Genomic DNA, 19,606 nt, shown 5'->3' on the forward strand with positions numbered 1-19,606 from the left:
ACAGAACCTCAGTTTGGCCAACTGATGGCTGGAAACAATTGCTGGAGGTAGAACAAAGAGGGCACTACATATTGGCTGGGTGAACGAACATGGTCATCGAAACTTGATGGCTGCTGAGTTTAACCAACTGGTAGGCAGCCTGACTGCAATAAATTAGTGTCTTAAAGGATGACCAAGAATGGGATCGCTTACTTGAATGGTTACGTGTTAAATGCGGCCCCGCTGGACAAACAGATTTATATTGGGGAGGCATAGCCGAGGATGGCCTGTATCAGTTAAACTGTGAATGAGTTGTGACTGCCTGTTCACAATGTCGTTTATGACTTAACAAAGACCACCTGAGTAAAGCACCTTCCCTGTGTATCTGAGATAAGAAAACGTTGTAGCACAGCTGACAGATTGATTATATTTGCCCACTATGACCCTCAGGGGGTAAAAGATACATATTGGTAGGGGTGGAAGTAATCTCAGAAATTACCATGGCCACAGCTGCTACTGCTGCCACAGGGGAAAATACAGTCCATAGCCTGAAGGAATTGTTTAGTACACTTCCCCTTCCACAGGAGATTCCAAGTGATAATGGATCACACTTTACAGCCACAGTGTACAAGACTGGGCAAAGGAAGAAGGGATCCAGTGGGTATTTCACAACCCATACTGCCCCCAAGCCAATGGTATTGCTGAGAGAACAAATGGGTTGGTCAAGCGTTTTGCTAAAACTTACGAATCTGAATGGTATCTACGACTGTCTAATGCCATCTATCAGTTAAATAATAGATAGAGCTGAGATGGTTGACTGAAGATGAAAGCTTTTTGCCCTTCTGCCACAACTGTGCTACCAAAAGCAGGTGAAAAAACAGGGGAGCACCCTAGAGTAGCTTTTATGCAGGCCAGCCTGTGCTGGTGAAAATGCCTCGGATTGGAGTACAAATGGTACTGGCTAAACCCAAAAATCCCTATGTATGGAAAGCCAGATTGCTCAGGAAAGGTGTGCCAGATTAGCACCAGATGAATCTCACCATTTTTTTGACCCTTCTGGTTGAATACAACTGAGCATATTTTCCCTGTTTTTGTGTTCACAGAAATCCTGAGTGAACAGCATGTGGACAGCTGGAAAATGGCAAATCAGCAGTTTGATAATACTATGCTGTACCCTGGCCTTAATGCAATGCCCTTTGGTTTGTAGCCAGAAGGACTCAGAATGGCCATGGTCCCAAGTTTATGTGAAATACACTGGGAGTATGGGACTACGGTCCATCAAAGAAAATTTAAACTTGGCCACTGTGGTCATGCATGGGGCTGAAGTGTATTCCAAACATGAGTGGGACTGGGGTAGAGAAAGATTGCTGCCCCTCCTGAGGGGAATAGCCAGAGAAGAAATTCAGATAAGGTGTAGAATGGTCAATGGATCTACACATGAAAAGGTTACAAGAAATAGTGTTCAGGCCCAAGAACAATGAAGCTTTGTGTCACTGAAAAGTGGGATTGTTGATGTAACTGTACTCTAGTAGAAGCCACTTTTGTGTCTTTGGCAACAAGGATGAAAAGGACTTACATGTAGGTTTATACTCACCGTGGTCAAAGCACAAGACCATTGGGACCATGCACTGCTCAAATACACTGCAAGCACTGGAACATCTCAAAGTAAGGCAGACCTAAATCTCTCTGGTTTTATGTGGAAACAAAATATGCTTAAAGGATGAATGGGGTTGGAACACCTCTCTTTAGATGGCTAGACTCTATGCCATGCCTGGAGAGAAAGTACAAATTGGCTGCAGGTCTACTTATAGGCCTATAAGGGTCTACTTATAGGCCTAGTGGAATTTTGATTCTACCAAACCAGAAAAGAACAATGATGATTGTTATAAAAAAACAATCTAACTTGGATTGCTGGCATAATTTCACCTTTAGCAAACCTATAATTGAGTACATTAATTTCTGATTAATAAACAAAATATAAGGAATACCTGTACAACGGGGTGGCCCTGGATCCATGCTTAAGCTGGCTATAATGGATACACACTTGGAACTTCCCCCACAAATTTATAAGTTTGTCTGTGGTAGCATTACAAAACAATTACACCTTTTCTAAATGAAAATGGGTTATAAAAAATGAGGCCAAAGGTCAGCAGATTCCACTTCTAATAGGGAAAAGCGGAGACACCATAATAGGATGCCAAATTGAAAACAGTACTGAATGTGCAATGGCTTCCCAGCTTACTATAGAAGATGCTGGGAGTAAGCTCAAACATGGCTTTGATCACATACATGCCTCTCCCCATGGATGTGAATGTTGATCCACTTTAATTATATCTTGCTCAGTGCTCATAATGGGTTCCTGGACTAATTTTGAGACCCATTCCACCATGGCACTCTAGTTCAAAACTGAAGTTAAACAGCTATTTGTACCAACTCGGCCTCCTGTTGAGCTAACTACTCACATCTTCCACAAGGGTCCTTACTTAATTGAAAACATGGGACAATAATGAGTTCTCTTTAATCCTAGCTGGTCTCTAAAAAGGGTAGAGCTAGCATTGCACATTGAAATCTCAGAAATCAACTCAAAATCTGCCACCTTTTTGAGAACTGTCCACACTGGCTGGTTGGCATGCTTATATGGACATTCTCTGAAACAATCTTGATGCATGCCATGAGATATCACTGAGTTATTTGGAACAGGATTAGGGATATTAAATAGCATAGATGCTAAGGCCCAAGACATCTGTCTGGATATGGAACAAAACATTTATCATTTTGAAATACATCCTGACAAAACTCCAGCAACTGTACTTGCATATGTTGGGAAAGGATGTGTTTTTATGAGAACCTGTTGTGATTCTGTAGTCATAGATAATACTACTGTAGATACAAGTAATCACTCTAATGTTTGTGTTTTTAACTTGGTCAAAATTCTAGGATGTGGTTTCAGTTACTCAGCTCCTGTCACCTCTTAACAATTATTACAATCCAACTGTATGCTAATTCATGACCTGCTGCCTACCCCTGTTGGAATGAATCTCACCTTGTTAGGAAGACTGCTCACCCTCTCATTGTTTTATTAATACTCTATGTATTGTTTTTCATATTGACAATCTCTCTCTGTTAAACTCTGGATTATGGTGAAATACCTAACTCATCTATGCATTTCCCATGTAATCGATAATCCTCACTACAAAAACACATATGATGTCCTCAATTCCCTCTGAACATTGTGGAACTTGAGTGGCTATAGTCACGGGGTGGATTATGTGGAATAATTGCTGGAGGTGACTTATTGACGTTTTAGGAGAAGGTTCAGCACTGAGGAAAATTCCAGGGCGAGATGTGGCAGATACTCGAGCAATCTATTCCACGATAGTCCCCTTGGCAACATAACCTGCATCCTTTTAGGTACTGGTGACACCAGGTAAGCTTGGTGTGCTGAGTCTAAAAGATATAGTGCAAACTATGGAGCAGAGTGAAGACACCAGGGCCAGGCTGCGTGTTATCACTGCAGGAATAGGGAACCTGATGTACTATGGAATGCGTAGATTGTGTGGCCAACCCTGAGTCTAACTGATAACCAAATCATGTCCTCTGGGTGAACTTTGCTCATTATAATCTCATTATAATGCCCAAACACACCTCCATCCCAAAGGCTACCCACCTTCAAGGCGCAACCACCCCTCAATGAGCATGCACTCTGAATTTCTCTGAGCCCGTACCTTTAAAACAAAAGCAAGAAAAGTTTATAACAATCACAGTGAAGACACATACGAGTAGAGTCACTTAAGCTCCACCTAAAAGTAACAAAATAGTATAGAAATGGCTCAAGAGAGGAAAATGTAGGGGAAGACAGTATCGCAGACAAGTTGGAAGGACATTTTTGACTTCTGGGATCAGTCGATGGGCTGAATCTCTCTTCCTCCCCCCCATAGGGATGCCTGCTGGGTGAGATGCAAACTCTTGGTTATACCGAGTACTTCCCTGGGAAACCTAACATTCGCTATAGAGTTGTTTTATAAGTTAGCACCGGTGTAGTTGGTTGTGTTTGTCATACTCTTGGTATTTGCACATACTTTACAGACAGTGTATTTATTACCGGCAATCCAAAAGAACCTATACTCCTGTTGCTTCAATAAACTGCACCAGTCATTTACTAGACTGAAAGTGTATTGCACTATTTGTGCATCTGTGATTGTGATAATTCAGCATATTGAATGCAACTGGACTTACAGTGCCAAATTGGGCATCACTCAGAATCTAAGCCCAGCCAGCCCCAACCCCTCTGATATCTGAGGACAAGCTAGAACGCAAGGGGGTTTAGGTTCTGCCAAACTTCCTTACCCTTTAGTGCAACAGCTCCCCACACGCTTAGCACGCATTAGATCTGCTTTTTACATTAATCCATAGTGCCCATATTTGACTCTTAGGACAATCCTTTTTCATGTTCACATCTCTTCAGAGACTTGTGGTTGGTTATTTTCTGGAAGCTTGCATGCTGGGTTGATGCTTCTGCCCACTGTTAAGGCCTTCTCTTGTTTCGTCTATCATATAGGACCTCCAAGTCATTTCAGTTATCTCAGAAACCTGTCTCATTTACAGCAGTTGAATTTAAAAATGCAATGGAATATTCAACATAGACAGCAGCAATAAATACAAAGAAGAAAACCCTTTTTGTAGAGGCTTTCCATTAATGAACATTGACTGTGAAATGTTGCATGTCAAATCATGTCCACAATAGCCAGGCTGGACCCACAGTTACCATTTTTTTATGAGAGAGGCTCTGACTAGGGCTGTAGAGGGAATCATGGTCGGGAAATCAAGCTTTGCCTGAAATGTCAGCACTGATCCTGAAGTAGTTCTGTAAACAGTGTATGGTACATATATGAATTTGTGATGGTTTTGTTTCTGCTATTTAATAGTCGTTCGTTAACATTTCCTAGACTTTTTGTTTATCTTCAAATGTATCTTAAAGGCAATATCTCATTCTTCAGAAATAAAAACTAACCCTTTGAAATACCAACAAGCAGTGGTAACTGCTCACCTACAACCACTTTGTAACATATAAATTGACCAAAGTGATTGTTTCTGTATCTATTCCTGCATAGTCATTTGTAGTTTCTAGTTTTAACCCTGCAGTTCAAAGTTTCTAATATGAATCCCATGTCTACATTGCATTTGTCTTTTGGGCTTTAGTGTTTGTTTGTTTGTTTGATGTTTTTTGAAGTAAAGTTTTGCATTTCCTTCTGCAGGACCCAACTAAGCTTCTGAACACAAATAGCAGTAGCAGCAGTAGTAACAGTTTTTCAAAGCCCCACAAGTTAACAAAGGAGCACAAGGAAAAAACTTCTAAAGACTCGAAAGAACATAAAAGTGCCTTCAAAGAACCTTCCAGGGAACACAACAAATCTTCCAAAGAATCCTCTAAGAAACCCAAAGAAAACAAACCACTAAAAGATGAAAAAATAGTTCCTAAGATGGCCTTCAAGGAACCCAAATCTATGTCCAAGGAGCCAAAATCTGAAAACACCACCATCCTTACCATTACAGGTGGACAGCAGCAAGAAAAGAAGACCCCTGCAAAAAGGCCCTCTGTTCTGGACTCTGATGAATCTTCTGCAAAAAAAAGAAAAAAAGGTGTGTCAGAGTCATTATTTAAAAGTTTTTCTAGTGCTCCACCACTGATTTTTACTTGTTCAGCTGACAAAAAACAAACAAAGGATAGATCTCAACTCAAGACGGGGAGAGTGAAAATTGAAAGAGATACACTGGAAAAGAAGACGCCTACTTTACCACCATTTGATGATATTATAGATCCCAATGATTCTGACATGGAAGAGAACTTGTCTTCTAAATCTGAAGTAAGTGGTGTTTTGTTTTTTCATGTGTGTTGAGTGTTTCCAGTCTGTGCGATTGTGCACCATATTGTATTTTCCCCTACCCTTCTCTCGTCTATTGGCAAATTGTTCAAACTGAAGGATGCTGACTGCTGGCTGCTTAAACTTATGTGTATTCTGTTTCAATTGTATTACCTGTTCAAGTCTACTCCATTTATAAATCTGCCAGCATTATGAATAATGAGCGTAGGGGAGATGGTTATAAATAAGTATTACTCTTTTGATCTTGTTCTTTTTAAATTTCGTGCTTTCTGTGAGTCTGAGGGAAATTGATTTAAGTACTTGTATTTTGCATGCTAAGGGTTTGTGTTCATCTATTGGATAATAGAGTAAATTCAGGAAAAGGCTGCAGTAATGTAGAGTGTTTGTTATCTTTCTGCTGAAAAGGGCAGTTCTCTAAGTGATGCCAGTTTCTGAAGGAGTTCCTAGAATCTTCGTTCTGATGAATAGAATCTATCCAAAGATAATAGGCTTACCCAACAAGGAAGTGTTTTTACTGAAGTTTGATTTTCTGAAAATACTTCTATACCGTGCCTGCCCATTTGTTTCAAGCAAAATATTCTTTTGATGATTAGGATTTAAATCATTCTCCTAATAGGCTTCCAGGATCGTCTTTCATAGACAGATGAGTAGAGAAGGGAAGAGGTAGGAAGAGAAGGGTTATTTGGTGCCTTCATTTGTGCTTATGGCTAGAAGTAGTCAGCAGGATAGAAAATCTTCCCAAACATGCTCATTCATCTATTCTTTCATTTTTCTGCTGTTCGTGTGCCTCCACACACTTCTAGAGCATAGGCAAAAAAAGGAAAATATATGGACACTGGAAGCAAGGTGAAGCTAGACAGGAGGACTACAGAGATGCTGTTTGCCATTGTAGGGAGAAAATTCATGTGGCAAAAGCTCAGTTAAAGTTGAATTTTGCCAGTACTATAGTGGACAACAAAAAGGGCTTTCTTTAAGTATGTCAGCAGCAAAAGGAGGACAAGAGATGACATTGGTCTGTAATTTGATGAGGCTGGTCACCTCACACATACAATCGTAGGCAAAGCAGAGACATTTAATGGCTTTGTTGCCTCTGTCTTTAACAGTGATGATGGGCCCTGTGTCCCCTGGAGCCCCGAATCTCCCAGCTGACCCTGAACTTGTAGGGGATTTGCTGCTCCGTCTGACTGCATATACAGGGCCCGATCGGATTCATTCCAGGGTACTGAAAGAGCTGGCTGATGTCATCATAAGACATCTCTCAATTATTTTTCAACAGTCTTGGGAATCTGGAGATGTCCCAGTCAATTGGAAGCTGGCAAGTGTTGTGCCAGTTTTCAAGAAGGGTGAAAAAGAAGACCCTGGTAATTACAGGCCTGTCACTCACTCTTCGGTGCCTGGTAAAACTATGGAGAAGATCGTTCTGGGAGTTACTGAAAAATGCTTGAAAGACAATGCAGTCACTGGTCATAAACAAAATGGGTTCATGAGGGGAAAGTCCTATTTAACAAACTTAAATTCCTTTTATGACAAGGTTACCCATCTGCTTCACCAAGGGAAGCCGAGGCCTTTCCAGCTCCTCGTGCTGCCCTGCCAGTGAGGAGCCTGGTGGTGGGGGACAGAGCCAGGACGGCTGGCCCAGGCTGGCTGGAGGGGTGTCCCACACCATATCACACAGTATCACAGATTTCTAGGTTGGAAGAGACCTCAAGATCATCGAGTCCAACCTCCGACCTAACACTAAGTACTCCACTAAACCATACCGCTAAGCTCTACATCTAAACGTCTTTTAAAGACCTCCAGGGATGGTGACTCAACCACCTCCCTGGGCAGCCCGTTCCAATGCTTAATAACCCTTTCGGTAAAGAAGTACTTCCTAACATCCAACCTAAAACTCCCCTGTCGCAACTTTCGCCCATTCCCCCTCGTCCTGTCACCAGGCACGTAGGAGAACAGACCAACCCCCACCTCTCTACAGCCTCCTTTAAGGTAACTGTAGAGAGCGATGAGGTCACCCCTGAGCCTCCTCTTCTCCAGGCTGAACAAGCCCAGCTCCCTCAGCCGCTCCTCGTAAGACTTGTTCTCCAGACCCCTCACAAGCTTGGTCGCCCTTCTCTGGACTCGCTCGAGCGCGTCCATGTTCTTCCTGTAGCGAGGGGCCCAAAACTGAACACAGTACTCAAGGTGCGGCCTCACCAGAGCCGAGTACAGGGGGACAATCACTTCCCTAGACCTGCTGGCCACACTGCTTCTTATACAGGCCAGGATGCTGTTGGCCTTCTTGGCCACCTGGGCACACTGCTGGCTCACATTCAGCCGACTATCAACCAGTACTCCCAGGTCCCTCTCGGCCAGGCAGCTTTCCAGCCACTCATCTCCCAGCCTGTAGCTCTGCTTGGGGTTGTTGCGCCCCAGGTGCAGGACCCAGCACTTGGCCTTGTTGAACTTCATGCAGTTGACCTCAGCCCATCGGTCCAGCCTATCCAGATCCTCCTGCAGAGCCTTCCTGCTCTCGAGCAGATCGACACACGCACTTAGCTTGGTGTCATCTGCAAACTTACTGAGGGTGCGCTGGACGCCCTCATCCAGATCATCGATAAAGATATTAAAGAGGACCGGCCCCAGTACCGAGCCCTGGGGGACTCCACTAGTAACCGGCCTCCAACCAGATTTGACTCCATTCACCACAACTCTCTGGGCCCGGCCATCCAGCCAGTTTCTAACCCAGCGAAGCGTATGCCAGTCCAAGCCCCGAGCAGCCAGTTTCTTGAGGAGAATGTTGTGGGGAACTGTGTCAAAAGCCTTACTGAGGTCAAGGTAAACCACATCCACAGCCTTTCCCTCATCCACCAAGCGCGTCACTTGGTCATAGAAGGAGATCAGGTTCGTCAAGCAGGACCTGCCTTTCAGAAACCCATGCTGACTGGGCCTTATCGCCTGGTTGCCCTGCAAGTGCCGCGTGATGACATTCAAGATAATCTGCTCCATGAGCTTCCCTGGCACTGAGGTCAAACTGACAGGCCTATAGTTCCCCGGGTCTGCCCTGCAGCCCTTCTTATAGATGGGCGTCACATTGGCTAGCCGCCAGTCAACTGGGACCTCCCCCGATAGCCAGGACTGCCGAAAAATGATGGAAAGCAGCTCGGCCAGCTCCTCCGCCAGTTCTTTCAGTACCCTCGGGTGTATCCCATCCGGCCCCATCGACTTGCGCACATCCAAGCTCCGTAGCAGGTCACCAACCATTTCCTCATGGATAGCGAAGGCCACATCCTGCTCCCCATCCCCTTCCACCAGCTCAAGGCACTGGGTATCCAGAGAACAACCGGTATTGCCGCTAAAGACTGAGGCAAAGGCGGCATTAAGCACCTCAGCCTTTTCCTCATCCTTAGTAACTAGGTTTCCCCTCGCATCCAGTAAAGGATGGAGATTCTCCTTAGTCCTCCGTTTCGCGTTGATCTATTTGTAAAAGGATTTTTTGTTGTCTTTAACGGCAGTAGCCAGGTTGAGCTCCAGATGAGCTTTGGCCTTTCTAATTTTCTCCCTGCACAGCCTCGCTACATCCTTGTAGACCTCCTCAGTGGCCCGCCCTTTTTTCCAAAGATTATAAACCCTCTTTTTTCTGGTAAGCACAAGCCGCAACTCTCTGTTGAGCCAGGCCGGTCTTCTTCCACGCCGGCTCGTCTTTGGGCACGTGGGGACGGACCGCTCCTGTGCCATCACGATTTCCTTCTTGAGGAGTGCCCAGCCTTCCTGGACTCCTCTGCCCTTCAGAACCGCCTCCCAAGGGACTCGGCCAACCAGCGTCCTGAGCAGCTCAAAGTCAGCCCTCCGGAAGTCCAATACAGCAATTTTACTGGTCCCCTTCCTGGCCTCGCCAAGAATAGAGAACTCTACCATTTCGTGGTCACTCTGCCCAAGACAGTTTCCGACCACCACATCTCCCACCAGTCCTTCTCTGTTTGTGAAGAGAAGGTCTAGCGGGGCACCACCCCTGGTAGGTTCGCTGACCAGCTGCGTCAGGAAGCTATCTCCCACGCTCTCCAGAAACCTCCTAGACTGCTTTCTCTGTGCCGTGTTGTGTTTCCAGGATATGTCCGGGAAGTTGAAGTCCCCCACGAGGACAAGCGCCGACGATTTTGCAACTTCTGTCAGTTGCCTATAAAACTCCTCATCCGTCTCCTCATCCTGGTTCGGCGGTCTATAACAGACCCCCACCAGGATGCTAGCCTTGCCGGCCTTCCCTCTGATCCTAACCCACAGGGATTCAACCTTATCATTCCCAGCCTGGAGTTCCACAACATCAAAAGATTCTCTAATGTAGAGAGCCAGTGTAGACACTACCACCATGTAGTGTCATGCTCAGCAACAACAGCTGGGGTAAAGGAGGTGGAAGGGAGGGATGTTCAGAGTGATGGTGTTTTGTCTTCGCAAGAAACTGTTAGGCGTGACAGACCCTGCTTTCCTGGAAGTGGCTGAGCACACTGCCTGGAAAGTAGCCCAACAATTCCTTGTCTGGCTTTGTGCGCACAGCTTTTGCTTCGCCTGGTGAACTGACCTTATTTCAGCCCACAAGTTCTCTCACTTTTACCTCTATGATTCTCTCCCCCATCCCACCTGGGGAGAGTGAGCGAGCAGCTGTGTGGGACTGAGCTGCCTGCCGGGTGATATCACAACCTAGGATCTAGTGCCTGAGAGGAGGAATTTGCCTTTCTAGGGTAGCGCATGTCTGCCAGTGGCTTGTCCAGCTTCTGAACTACACCGTGCAACTTGGGCTCAAGTACTCAGGCCGGTTAGCATGCTGTTATTGCCTGGCAGGTGACTGACGGGAAAAAAAGGCAGGTGCTACCCTGCAATGTCCAGTAGTCAGCACCTGTTCTGATCTCCTAATGCACTTACAAAGTTACAGCAGGAAACAAAGCAAATCTCATCTCTGCTTAGTGATAAACTTTCTGCTCCTTTAAAATAACCTTTCAACGTATGAGTTAATCACCATGTGTGGTGATTTCTCTGTGGTATATCGCATATGTTGCTGTATGGGGCACTGCTGTTTTTCTGTTGACTTTGGGTTGCTGTCAAGTGAAGTGTGTGTCCCAGTTTTAATTTGTGCAGCTTTGTTGCGTATTGCTTTTCCAATACGTTTGTAATTGGAGTTCAGCATTGCTGATAGACTCGGTGTTCAAAACAGTATGGGTCTTTTCGAGTCACATGAGCTAACAGAACTATTCAGGAGCTTTAGTTAATTCAGTTAGAAATGGCCAAGGATTTGCTTTACTGGCTTTGCTGTAGTGTGTAAAGTCAAACAGGGAGTAAAAACATGCTAGATTTATAGCTTTAATGAGGTGTATGAGTATTAGCAGAGTCCACTTGAAAAACTTCAAGGATTATGCTTTTAAATTCAATAACAGGATGTTTTAATTGAAGAAAACTGTATGCTTCTTATGTGGGACAGTGCAGCAATGTGATAAAATATAAAATGGACTTGACCTTGTTTTTGCTTTCTGATCATGAAATATAGTAATGATCTCATAATATTAAAGCGACTGTACACTGGGTGGGGGAGATACAAAGGTTTGGTTCCAAGGTAGGTTTCTTCCATGGCCAGAGCTGCCCCTTCTGAACTGTGGAATCACAGCAGAAGGGATACTGTCTTATTTCTTCCATGTTTGTTACCAATTTTGCAAGGCTGGATAGGGAGAAAAAATAGTGCAAAGCTCTAAATGAACCTGTAGCGGCAGAGTAGCACAAAGGAGATGAAGCTTAGATGTTGCTAATCTCAGTACATCAGCGGTTCTAGGGATCTGAATGCAAACTCTTAAAATTCACCACGTATGAAACCAGAGGTTTGTGGATGTTTTAGAGAGTGAATGTAGCTCTCTCTTATGAAATGCTGCCTCCAGACTGATTATGTTGCACACGATGAGTGTTGTATTTTTCTTCCTGCAATTACAGCCTTGCCATTAGTAGTAGTAGCTTTTTGGCATGCTGAAGCCTATTGGGATACAAACTTAGAAATGCATGCTAGCAAATTGTGACTGCTCGAGGGTGAGGCATTTTGGTTTTTAAAAGCATGGTACTTTAGCAAGCCATTTGCCTATAGAAAAAATGCAAAAACTTCTTAGGAAGTCCATTACAGAACAATGAATATATAGCAGCGCTCGCATAGACTAGGGTCTTGTATTTAATGAAGTGCTTGCATGTCTTAAAGCAGTCTTAAAGTTGCAACATGAGTACCTTTTAAAAGTAATCCATAAAATAGCACTTTGGATCTGGCATAAGATCTATTAATTTGACTATTACAAATGTGCAAGAATATCTGGAAAACCCCCATTGTCTTGTAAAACCTCCAGGTCCTTGTTAGCTGAACAGTCCTGCATTCTGCCAGGGCTGGGAGCCAAAGTAAGATCTCTTTCAGATAATACTTAGTTTAAAATAATAGCAGTGAACGAGAGCTCCATGTGGAGTTTTCATGTAGTTAACCTATGTTTTCTGGGGAAAAAATATAAAAATGCTAGGTTTGAATTTTGTGTGTGAAATTGGGATTCTCTTAACATCATTAATGATGTTGAATACTGAGAACAGAGGGGATAAGTTTATACTGATCACGTCCTTAATTTCAGGCTGTGGATTGTGGATTTGCAAGCTGTCATATTCTTAGAGTCTTTACTTTTTACTTAATGTTTTTATCCATTTTTTCTGCCACTGTCAACCATTGCTGTGGGTTTGTTTGCCTACGGCACTCCAGTGTGGATGAGGTATTTCAGTAGTCACGGGCAGGCGATAGCAGATAAAATACCATACAGTCCAAAATACTTACTTCCAGATCCTACTCAGAGAGAAATGGTGGCCTAAGCTGGTCGATCGTCTGTACAGAAACAGTAGAGATAGCAGGCACAAGTATGCTGAATGGTCATCAGCATCTACTGTAGCGTGAGGCCATTCAGCTTCTGTACTGAGCCTATTTTTGTCATCTATTGCTATGGAGGGAAAATGTTTTTGCTTCACTCACAAAAGCTTAAGTGCACATTAAACTGTTCTGTATGCGGTGAGATGAGTCACTGTGGGATAAGGAAGCGGTGAGACTAACAGGCAGTGATGCTGTTGTGGCAGCAAGCTGGGATGTTGAGCTTTTGTTACTACGGTGTGTTTGGAATTCATTGGCTTACAAAAATACTGCAGATTTAGAAATTAAACGGGAGAAATACTGTGTAGGTATGGTTAAATGTTCAGGTTACAACTGCAACTTTGCAAAAGTCAGGAAATATTGCATTCTTGAGGCAAAGTCATATGTATTGCATTATTTTTTCAATTTTAGGAGGTGTCATATTTCAACACAGAAAACATGTGAATATCATTGTATGTTATTAGGCTACTGGTTTAGTCTTCAGTATTTGATCTCATTCACAAGAGTGGCTACATCTGTTTCAGTGGAGACCACTCACGTGGATTAACTCAACAATTTGCATAAATGCATGTTTGGACTGGGGCCTTGTTTTCTGTCTTTTAGCCCCAGAAAGTTCTATTCATATATTTGCCTGCAGCAAGTAAGGATTTCAACTGGGTACGTGCAGTGTCAATATCTTAATTCTTCAGTGACATTGAAGACTATATGTTTGGACCAATAAAGTCATGACAGTTTTGCAGTGTTGAGATGATTGTGGCTGAAATGCTGTAGATTTCTTATGTTAATCATGATCATGTGAAATCTCCTTGGTGTAGATTTCATTGCTTTTAAGTTGCTTTATCTGCTTACGTCTATTATGTTGTGATCTAGTGAAATGGCTTTATATAATTACCATAAAATCCAACACCTGTTAGTTACCAGCTGAAATACTTTAACTCCGTCTACAACAGTTAGATCTATCTGAGGCTTTTATGCCTTTTTAATGCGGAACCACCAAGTTTATAGTTGTTTTCTTTGGCAAAAATGGCATGTACTTTTGAAAGTTTGCTGCCAAGCTCACTGTGAAATTCCTTAGATAATTTTCATAGAATTTCCCATTCAAAAACATGCAATCTAGAGTGATGACTGATGTGATTTCTCCAAGACAGACCATAAACACACAATGTAATTTTTATATTTTAAAGGCTTAGTAATCCTCTGGAGTGTAATTTTGTCAGGGAGAATGAGGGCTGTCTGAGCACTCTGCTACTGTGGGTGGAGTATCTATCATGGATGTGTAGAATTGATGGCATTTTATTGCCTGCTGATGAGGTGACACCTTTCAGCAGTCCATGCTGCGGAGGGAGTCCTGGAGTTGTCTGAGGTGTCTGTGGTTGATGTTGTACCTTGGGGGTGTCTTGGGGGGCTCTTCCTGAATGGGTGAGGAATGCTTTAGGTGATCATCTGATGCCTGCCTGAAATTCAAGGATGCCAGTACCTGTAGACGATTGTTCTGTATGTAATTGTTCTTTCAGTGTCAACATGTGCATGTGACCCTGGTATACAAAATAACTCAAAGCAGATGTAATCCAGCAGTGCCATTTCTTGCCCTTTGCGTGGCTGCCTGCTTCCACATAGCAATAGCATCCAGTCCTCCATCTCAAAATCAGTTCATGTCGAGCAGCAGTTACTGTTCAGAGAACACGCCTGTAACTAATTCTGCTAATAAATTTTGCATTAGCTGAAGATAGTCATCCATCACCACACTGGCAACAGGAAAACTGTCATTTACTTGTATTAAGAAGTGTTGGTGTGAATTTGGTTTAACTAAATTGTTTTGTCATTCAGTGGTGCTGTCTTAATCAGCTTAGTAATTTAGCACAGCTGATTTTTTTTTTTTTTTAAAACCACGTTGTTGTAAGATGGATTTTTCTTCAAACTAATTCCTTTGAACAAATAAACAATTAACTTTGAGTAAAACATTCAGCTATGTTGGTAGTAATTCCCATAAAACCTATCTTTTTCTGTTAAAAGCCAAGGTTTGTATCTCCCCTTGAAAATATAAATTACTTGGCAAACTGAAATACTTTGAGGACTTTGAGGACTTAAGTGAGATGTCAAATGCTCCTGTCCAAGCAGCAACATCTCATACCATTCAAAAATTTGTATTTAACTTGTTATTTTGCTAAAAATGTGGTCATTAGTGGTGATTTTATCCCATTGAAAATGATACTCCTTGCATAGACATGTAGGATAGCAAGACAGGGCTGCATAATTCTAGGGGACTGTATGTAGGTTTTTTTTAATGATCTTGAGACACGCTAGCTGTTTTTGTCATATGTTGGAATCTCTGTGAAGGAATTGCTTACTGAAAACTAACAGCGCTGCAAGCCACCTGGCAGAAGTGAAGGAAATGATATTCCATGTTGGAGGAGTTGATGCGTCAGGCAGCAGAGTTAGGAGATAGGGATACATGGAGCAGTGAACCTGTCTGAATCTGCTTAGGTAGTCAGAGAATTTGCATCACAGCCTCGGAGCAATACAGGAGAATGTTTAAAGGAGGCTAATATATACCCTGTCACCAGGAGAGCTGTATTTTACAGCTGAAGTTGACAGTCAGCTCTTCTGGTGCCTGAGCACTCTTGAGGGAAGATATATCTGTGGATAGTGGATAGCAGGAACAGCAGTAACTGAACCAATGGCATTGCCATTCCTTACTCTTATCAGGAGATTACATATGAGTCTGACCTGTATGCTTTTAATGATTCAAATTATCAGCTACAAAAGTGTTATGGTTTAAACCATGACAAAAAAGGAGTAAATATAAGCTGTGATAATTTTAATTTCTTTCATTGTATCCATATTTTTTGTTGCCCAGTAATAGAGTTTATTTAATACATTGTCATTTTATTCTATAGATGAAAAGAATGTGATTTCAAGATGGTGCCTATTGCATAGCACCTTCCCTAAGGAGAATAAAATATGAGTGGGCCTGAATATCAATTTTAAAAAATGGTCTGAATATTCTGGAGCACAGCAGTTCACAGGCTCAAGGCTGGAGACTGCAAAAGGGAAGCAGCCACTCTTAGTGTTCTTGTTAACCTAAATTCGCTTTGGCAGAGGACCATGAGGAGTAGATAAAATTTTGCAAGGTAGATGTTACAGTTTTAGCCAAAGAAAACAGTTTGTAGGTGTGATGATTCAGCTTGGTTTATTTGTGCCATATACAGTCTTTTTGATCCTTTGAATGTTGTGAAACTCCAGATTGATTGATAAGGGTTATAATACATGGAAAGAGACCTTAATTTAGCCAGTATTTTTAGTACTATAATAACTTCAGTTACCTGTATCAATTACAACTATATGACAATGCATTATAATGCTTTGAGTAAAATGTAGTTTAAAAATACACAGCTCTTTCTTTTAGAGATGTTATTGTTTTTTATCTTGTGTTATTAACTTATTACTTGTTATGTAACAACTGCAAAATTCTCTCTACTAACAGAGCTGAAATCACAATGTCAGAAATCTATTCTAAGTCTGCAAAGTGGACTCAGTATTGAGGAGCTTTAAATGAGCATTATTTTTTTGTATTAATTGGTAGAAATACATTTGGAGGCAACGATACAGAACACAGATGTCAGCTGTAAATGGTAAAAGACCAGTAAAAATCTGGCAATCTGTTCTGTGTTCTGTTTTTTTTTTTTCTCAGAGAATCAGCACTGCACAGTACGATGTGTTTATAATATGCATAAACTTTTGTGAAAGCCATTACACAAATGCATAGTAATATTAGCATAGAGCGAGTGCTTAGGAACCATACTGACAGATGCTTCAAAAATATCTATTGAGAAAAACGTTCATGTGTCATGCTGTTGGCAACCGCAGCATTGGCATCTGAAAATTATTGTTCACTCTATGGTATTACTAGACTGGCTAAAAAATACCAAGCTCTGAAAATGGTTTGCACGGCTTTAATTTGTTCTAGCATTTGAGATTTTTTAATTACAAAGCTTTTTTTATTTCTCCGTACAGCTTTTTACTGAAACTGGAAGGTACAGAAATGAAAGCTGAGATCTTAATGTAATTACTTAAATCCCAGGAATCACATTTGAGCAAAGACTAAATATAACAAACCTCCCTATAAAAACTGACAAGGCCAACACTGCTGTCATGGAAGAGCTGCATTGGTACTCTGTGTGAAATTTTGAGAATAACTTTTTTTTCCTGGTACATTGGTTTAGGAGTCAGTGGTAATAGCAAAGATGGTGTGCAGGGACTCCACTGCAGCAGTTTAGAAGAAAAGCTGCTTTTTTTTTTCTTTCTCAGATGTTTAGGTCTGTTTTTACTTGATGTGTATGGTTTTCACGGATTTCTGCACACTGAATATTTAGAGTAGGTTTGTGCTGGGAGCACTGCACAGAGTTTGAGCTACATAAGAAGAGAGAGGAACTACGGTGAATTTGCGAAGTCTGTGAGTACCTGCAGAGAAGACCCACTCTCTAATGGTATGGAAATGTACCGTAGTGCAGAATAACATCCATAAAAGTTTTACAAGTAGTCAGGCGGTTCTCCAGCTGTTTCTTTGTTAATAGGAGCACATTGATTTCTAATACTAGGACCTTAAATCTGGGAGAATTTAGATGATCAGCCGCCTTATGGCACTGAAGGTGACAAGAGACTGTCCTTTCACTCTCCCAGATAGTGAACTGAGACTACAACAACATCTGCCCTTCTCAGCACTGGTATATAAAATAAGGCACAGCAGAGAAAACAGGGCAACAGAAGAGAATTGGAAAGTTTTGACTTCCCATGCAGCAGCTGTCAGGGCTGACCAGAACAGCTACCACCTATCTTCTCGTTTTGCTATTAGTCCAGTCATAGAACAGAACATGTAGATTAGTTGAGTGAAAACTATCTCATTGGCTTTAACGCCTAGTCTGAATTTTCTAGCTTTTATCTAGTTCTAAGACTGAGAGTTAGACTTTTTTTTTCCTAAAATCTATTTCTCTCTTTTGTGCCCAGCTGGCTTGTGAGAGCTTTGTGGATAGAGTGTGTGGAAGTTTTTAAAGGAAAACTAAAAGAGTTGTAAAGTCAAACTCCCAGAAAATCAATACCTGTATATTGCTTGTTGGCTTAGCTTGGCCTTTCCACATCTACAAGAGTGCATAAGCACAGTTGTCATTCTCTCTCCACAAGGCTTTTGTACCACTGAGTTTACAAGATAGAGAAAATTCATTGAAAAAGTAATTTACGTAGCATATCTTCATCTTCCCATTTTTTCTTTTGTTTGGATATGTTTTTTCTTTAATGCATAATTCTGGTAAAAAAAAAAATCTCAAGAAAATACACATCTGTATGCATTTGTATTTGTTGTAATTAATTAAAAGTCATCCAGAAACTATACATCCATATGCATTTGCATTTAGGCACATATATTTTTAAAGTGAATAATATGCTAATATGCAATAAAGGTTCAGTTGTTACCTAAGCTGCATGTTAGCTTTTGTTGTGAGAGATCAAATTCCATTTTAGTTCCCCATACCTCTCAAAAATACATGATCTGGCATTTCCTGTTAAAATTTTGCATCTTCTTAGTTTTAAACTACTTTTCTCAATACTTTGTTATTTCTCAAACATCATAGTTAGGAATATTTTTTTCCATTTCTGTAAGAAAAGGATTTTTTTTATTCTCAGTACTTCTGTTCTTCCACCATCTTTGTGAGCTTGCAGTCTGTAAGCTAACTTTTCTCAATGGCTAAAAAGGGACAGTTTTACCCTGCCTTGCAGGTTAATTGCCAATGCAGGTGCTGGAGCTGCGATGTGGTGGCACAGAATTTGGCAGGGCGCAGGCAGCTCAGTTCTGACTTAGAGCATTGAGGACACGGAAGCGGTGCCTTCCCGTGGCAGAGGCAGATGTGGGTGGTTGAGGCGGGGTTGTTCTCTGGTGGTGTTTGTTGAGCTACAGGTAGGTTGGATTTCTCTCCTGAAAGCCAAAGCGGTGGTCGATGACAGGGCACTTCGGAGCAGAAGTTTTTACGTACAGCAGTCCTGTTAGAAGAAGGTTTGTCCTACGGCACGTGTTCCTTCTTCTTGAGAAGCTAACTTCTGGCAAAGTGGAAGTAGAAATAATACCCAACTATAAGCGGTTTTAAGTGGGTAGAGTTTTCAGTACGTATAGCACAGGGAAACCTCAGTCTTCAGACTGTTGTGCCTAAAACCAGGAAATATGTAGAGAAGCTGATAGGAAGTGGGATATTACTACAGCACTTCAATTTTATTTCAGGAAATAATACACTAGGTTCCTTTAATGGTGGTTCAGGGGAAGGTATGAAAAGCCCTTGTCACCCACATGCAGATGTTTTCTATTTCTCAGCGTAAGTAAGGAGCTTTAAATGATGGGGTTTATTTTTTCATTTTGCTACAAGATTCCAACCAGCCATGAAGTATTATGCAAACAGCTCTCTTTTATGCCATGTCATAAACGGGTGAGTTTACCTGAAAATTGTTTCTAGCTTGAGAATAAATTGTTGTGCTACTTACCGAAAACAAAGAAGAGAGAGCTCATAATGGACAGAAGCCAAGTGAGCTGATCAAAACAGTACCTTTTCAGGCAAAACCTGAGCTGGGGAGAAGTCCCTTTTCTTGATGAACAGTTTCAAAACACAGAATCCCTCAGAGACGAGTAATAAAGCAGCCAGCGTCTCCTGTGCATCAGTGCAAGAGCAGTAAAACAAAATAGACTGAGCACAATAAATTATATCGGGTCATTGCACTAATGAACAGTTTGGGCCCAAATCTCATTAGTTTGTCTGCAGGAAGAGAAAACCAGTAAAACAGGAAAAGGACATGAGAGAAGGTCTTTGCT

The 19,606-nt window shown here is 41.9% G+C and overlaps 1 protein-coding gene across 6 annotated transcripts in view; it reads left to right on the forward strand.

The window, feature by feature from the left end:
* MLLT3 (MLLT3 super elongation complex subunit) overlaps window positions 1–19,606 on the forward strand; it is a 140,024-nt gene that overhangs the window by 95,312 nt on the left and 25,106 nt on the right. For all 6 annotated transcript variants that reach the window (XM_083817976.1, XM_083817974.1, XM_083817972.1 and 3 more), the window contains one exon: window positions 5,235–5,843. In XM_083817976.1, coding sequence (XP_083674102.1) covers window positions 5,235–5,843 — 609 coding nt within the window. The remainder of the gene's footprint in view (window positions 1–5,234; window positions 5,844–19,606) is intronic.

The sequence above is a fragment of the Anser anser genome (genome assembly GCF_964211835.1).
Source record: "Anser anser genome assembly, chromosome: Z".
Lineage (NCBI taxonomy): Eukaryota > Metazoa > Chordata > Aves > Anseriformes > Anatidae > Anser > Anser anser.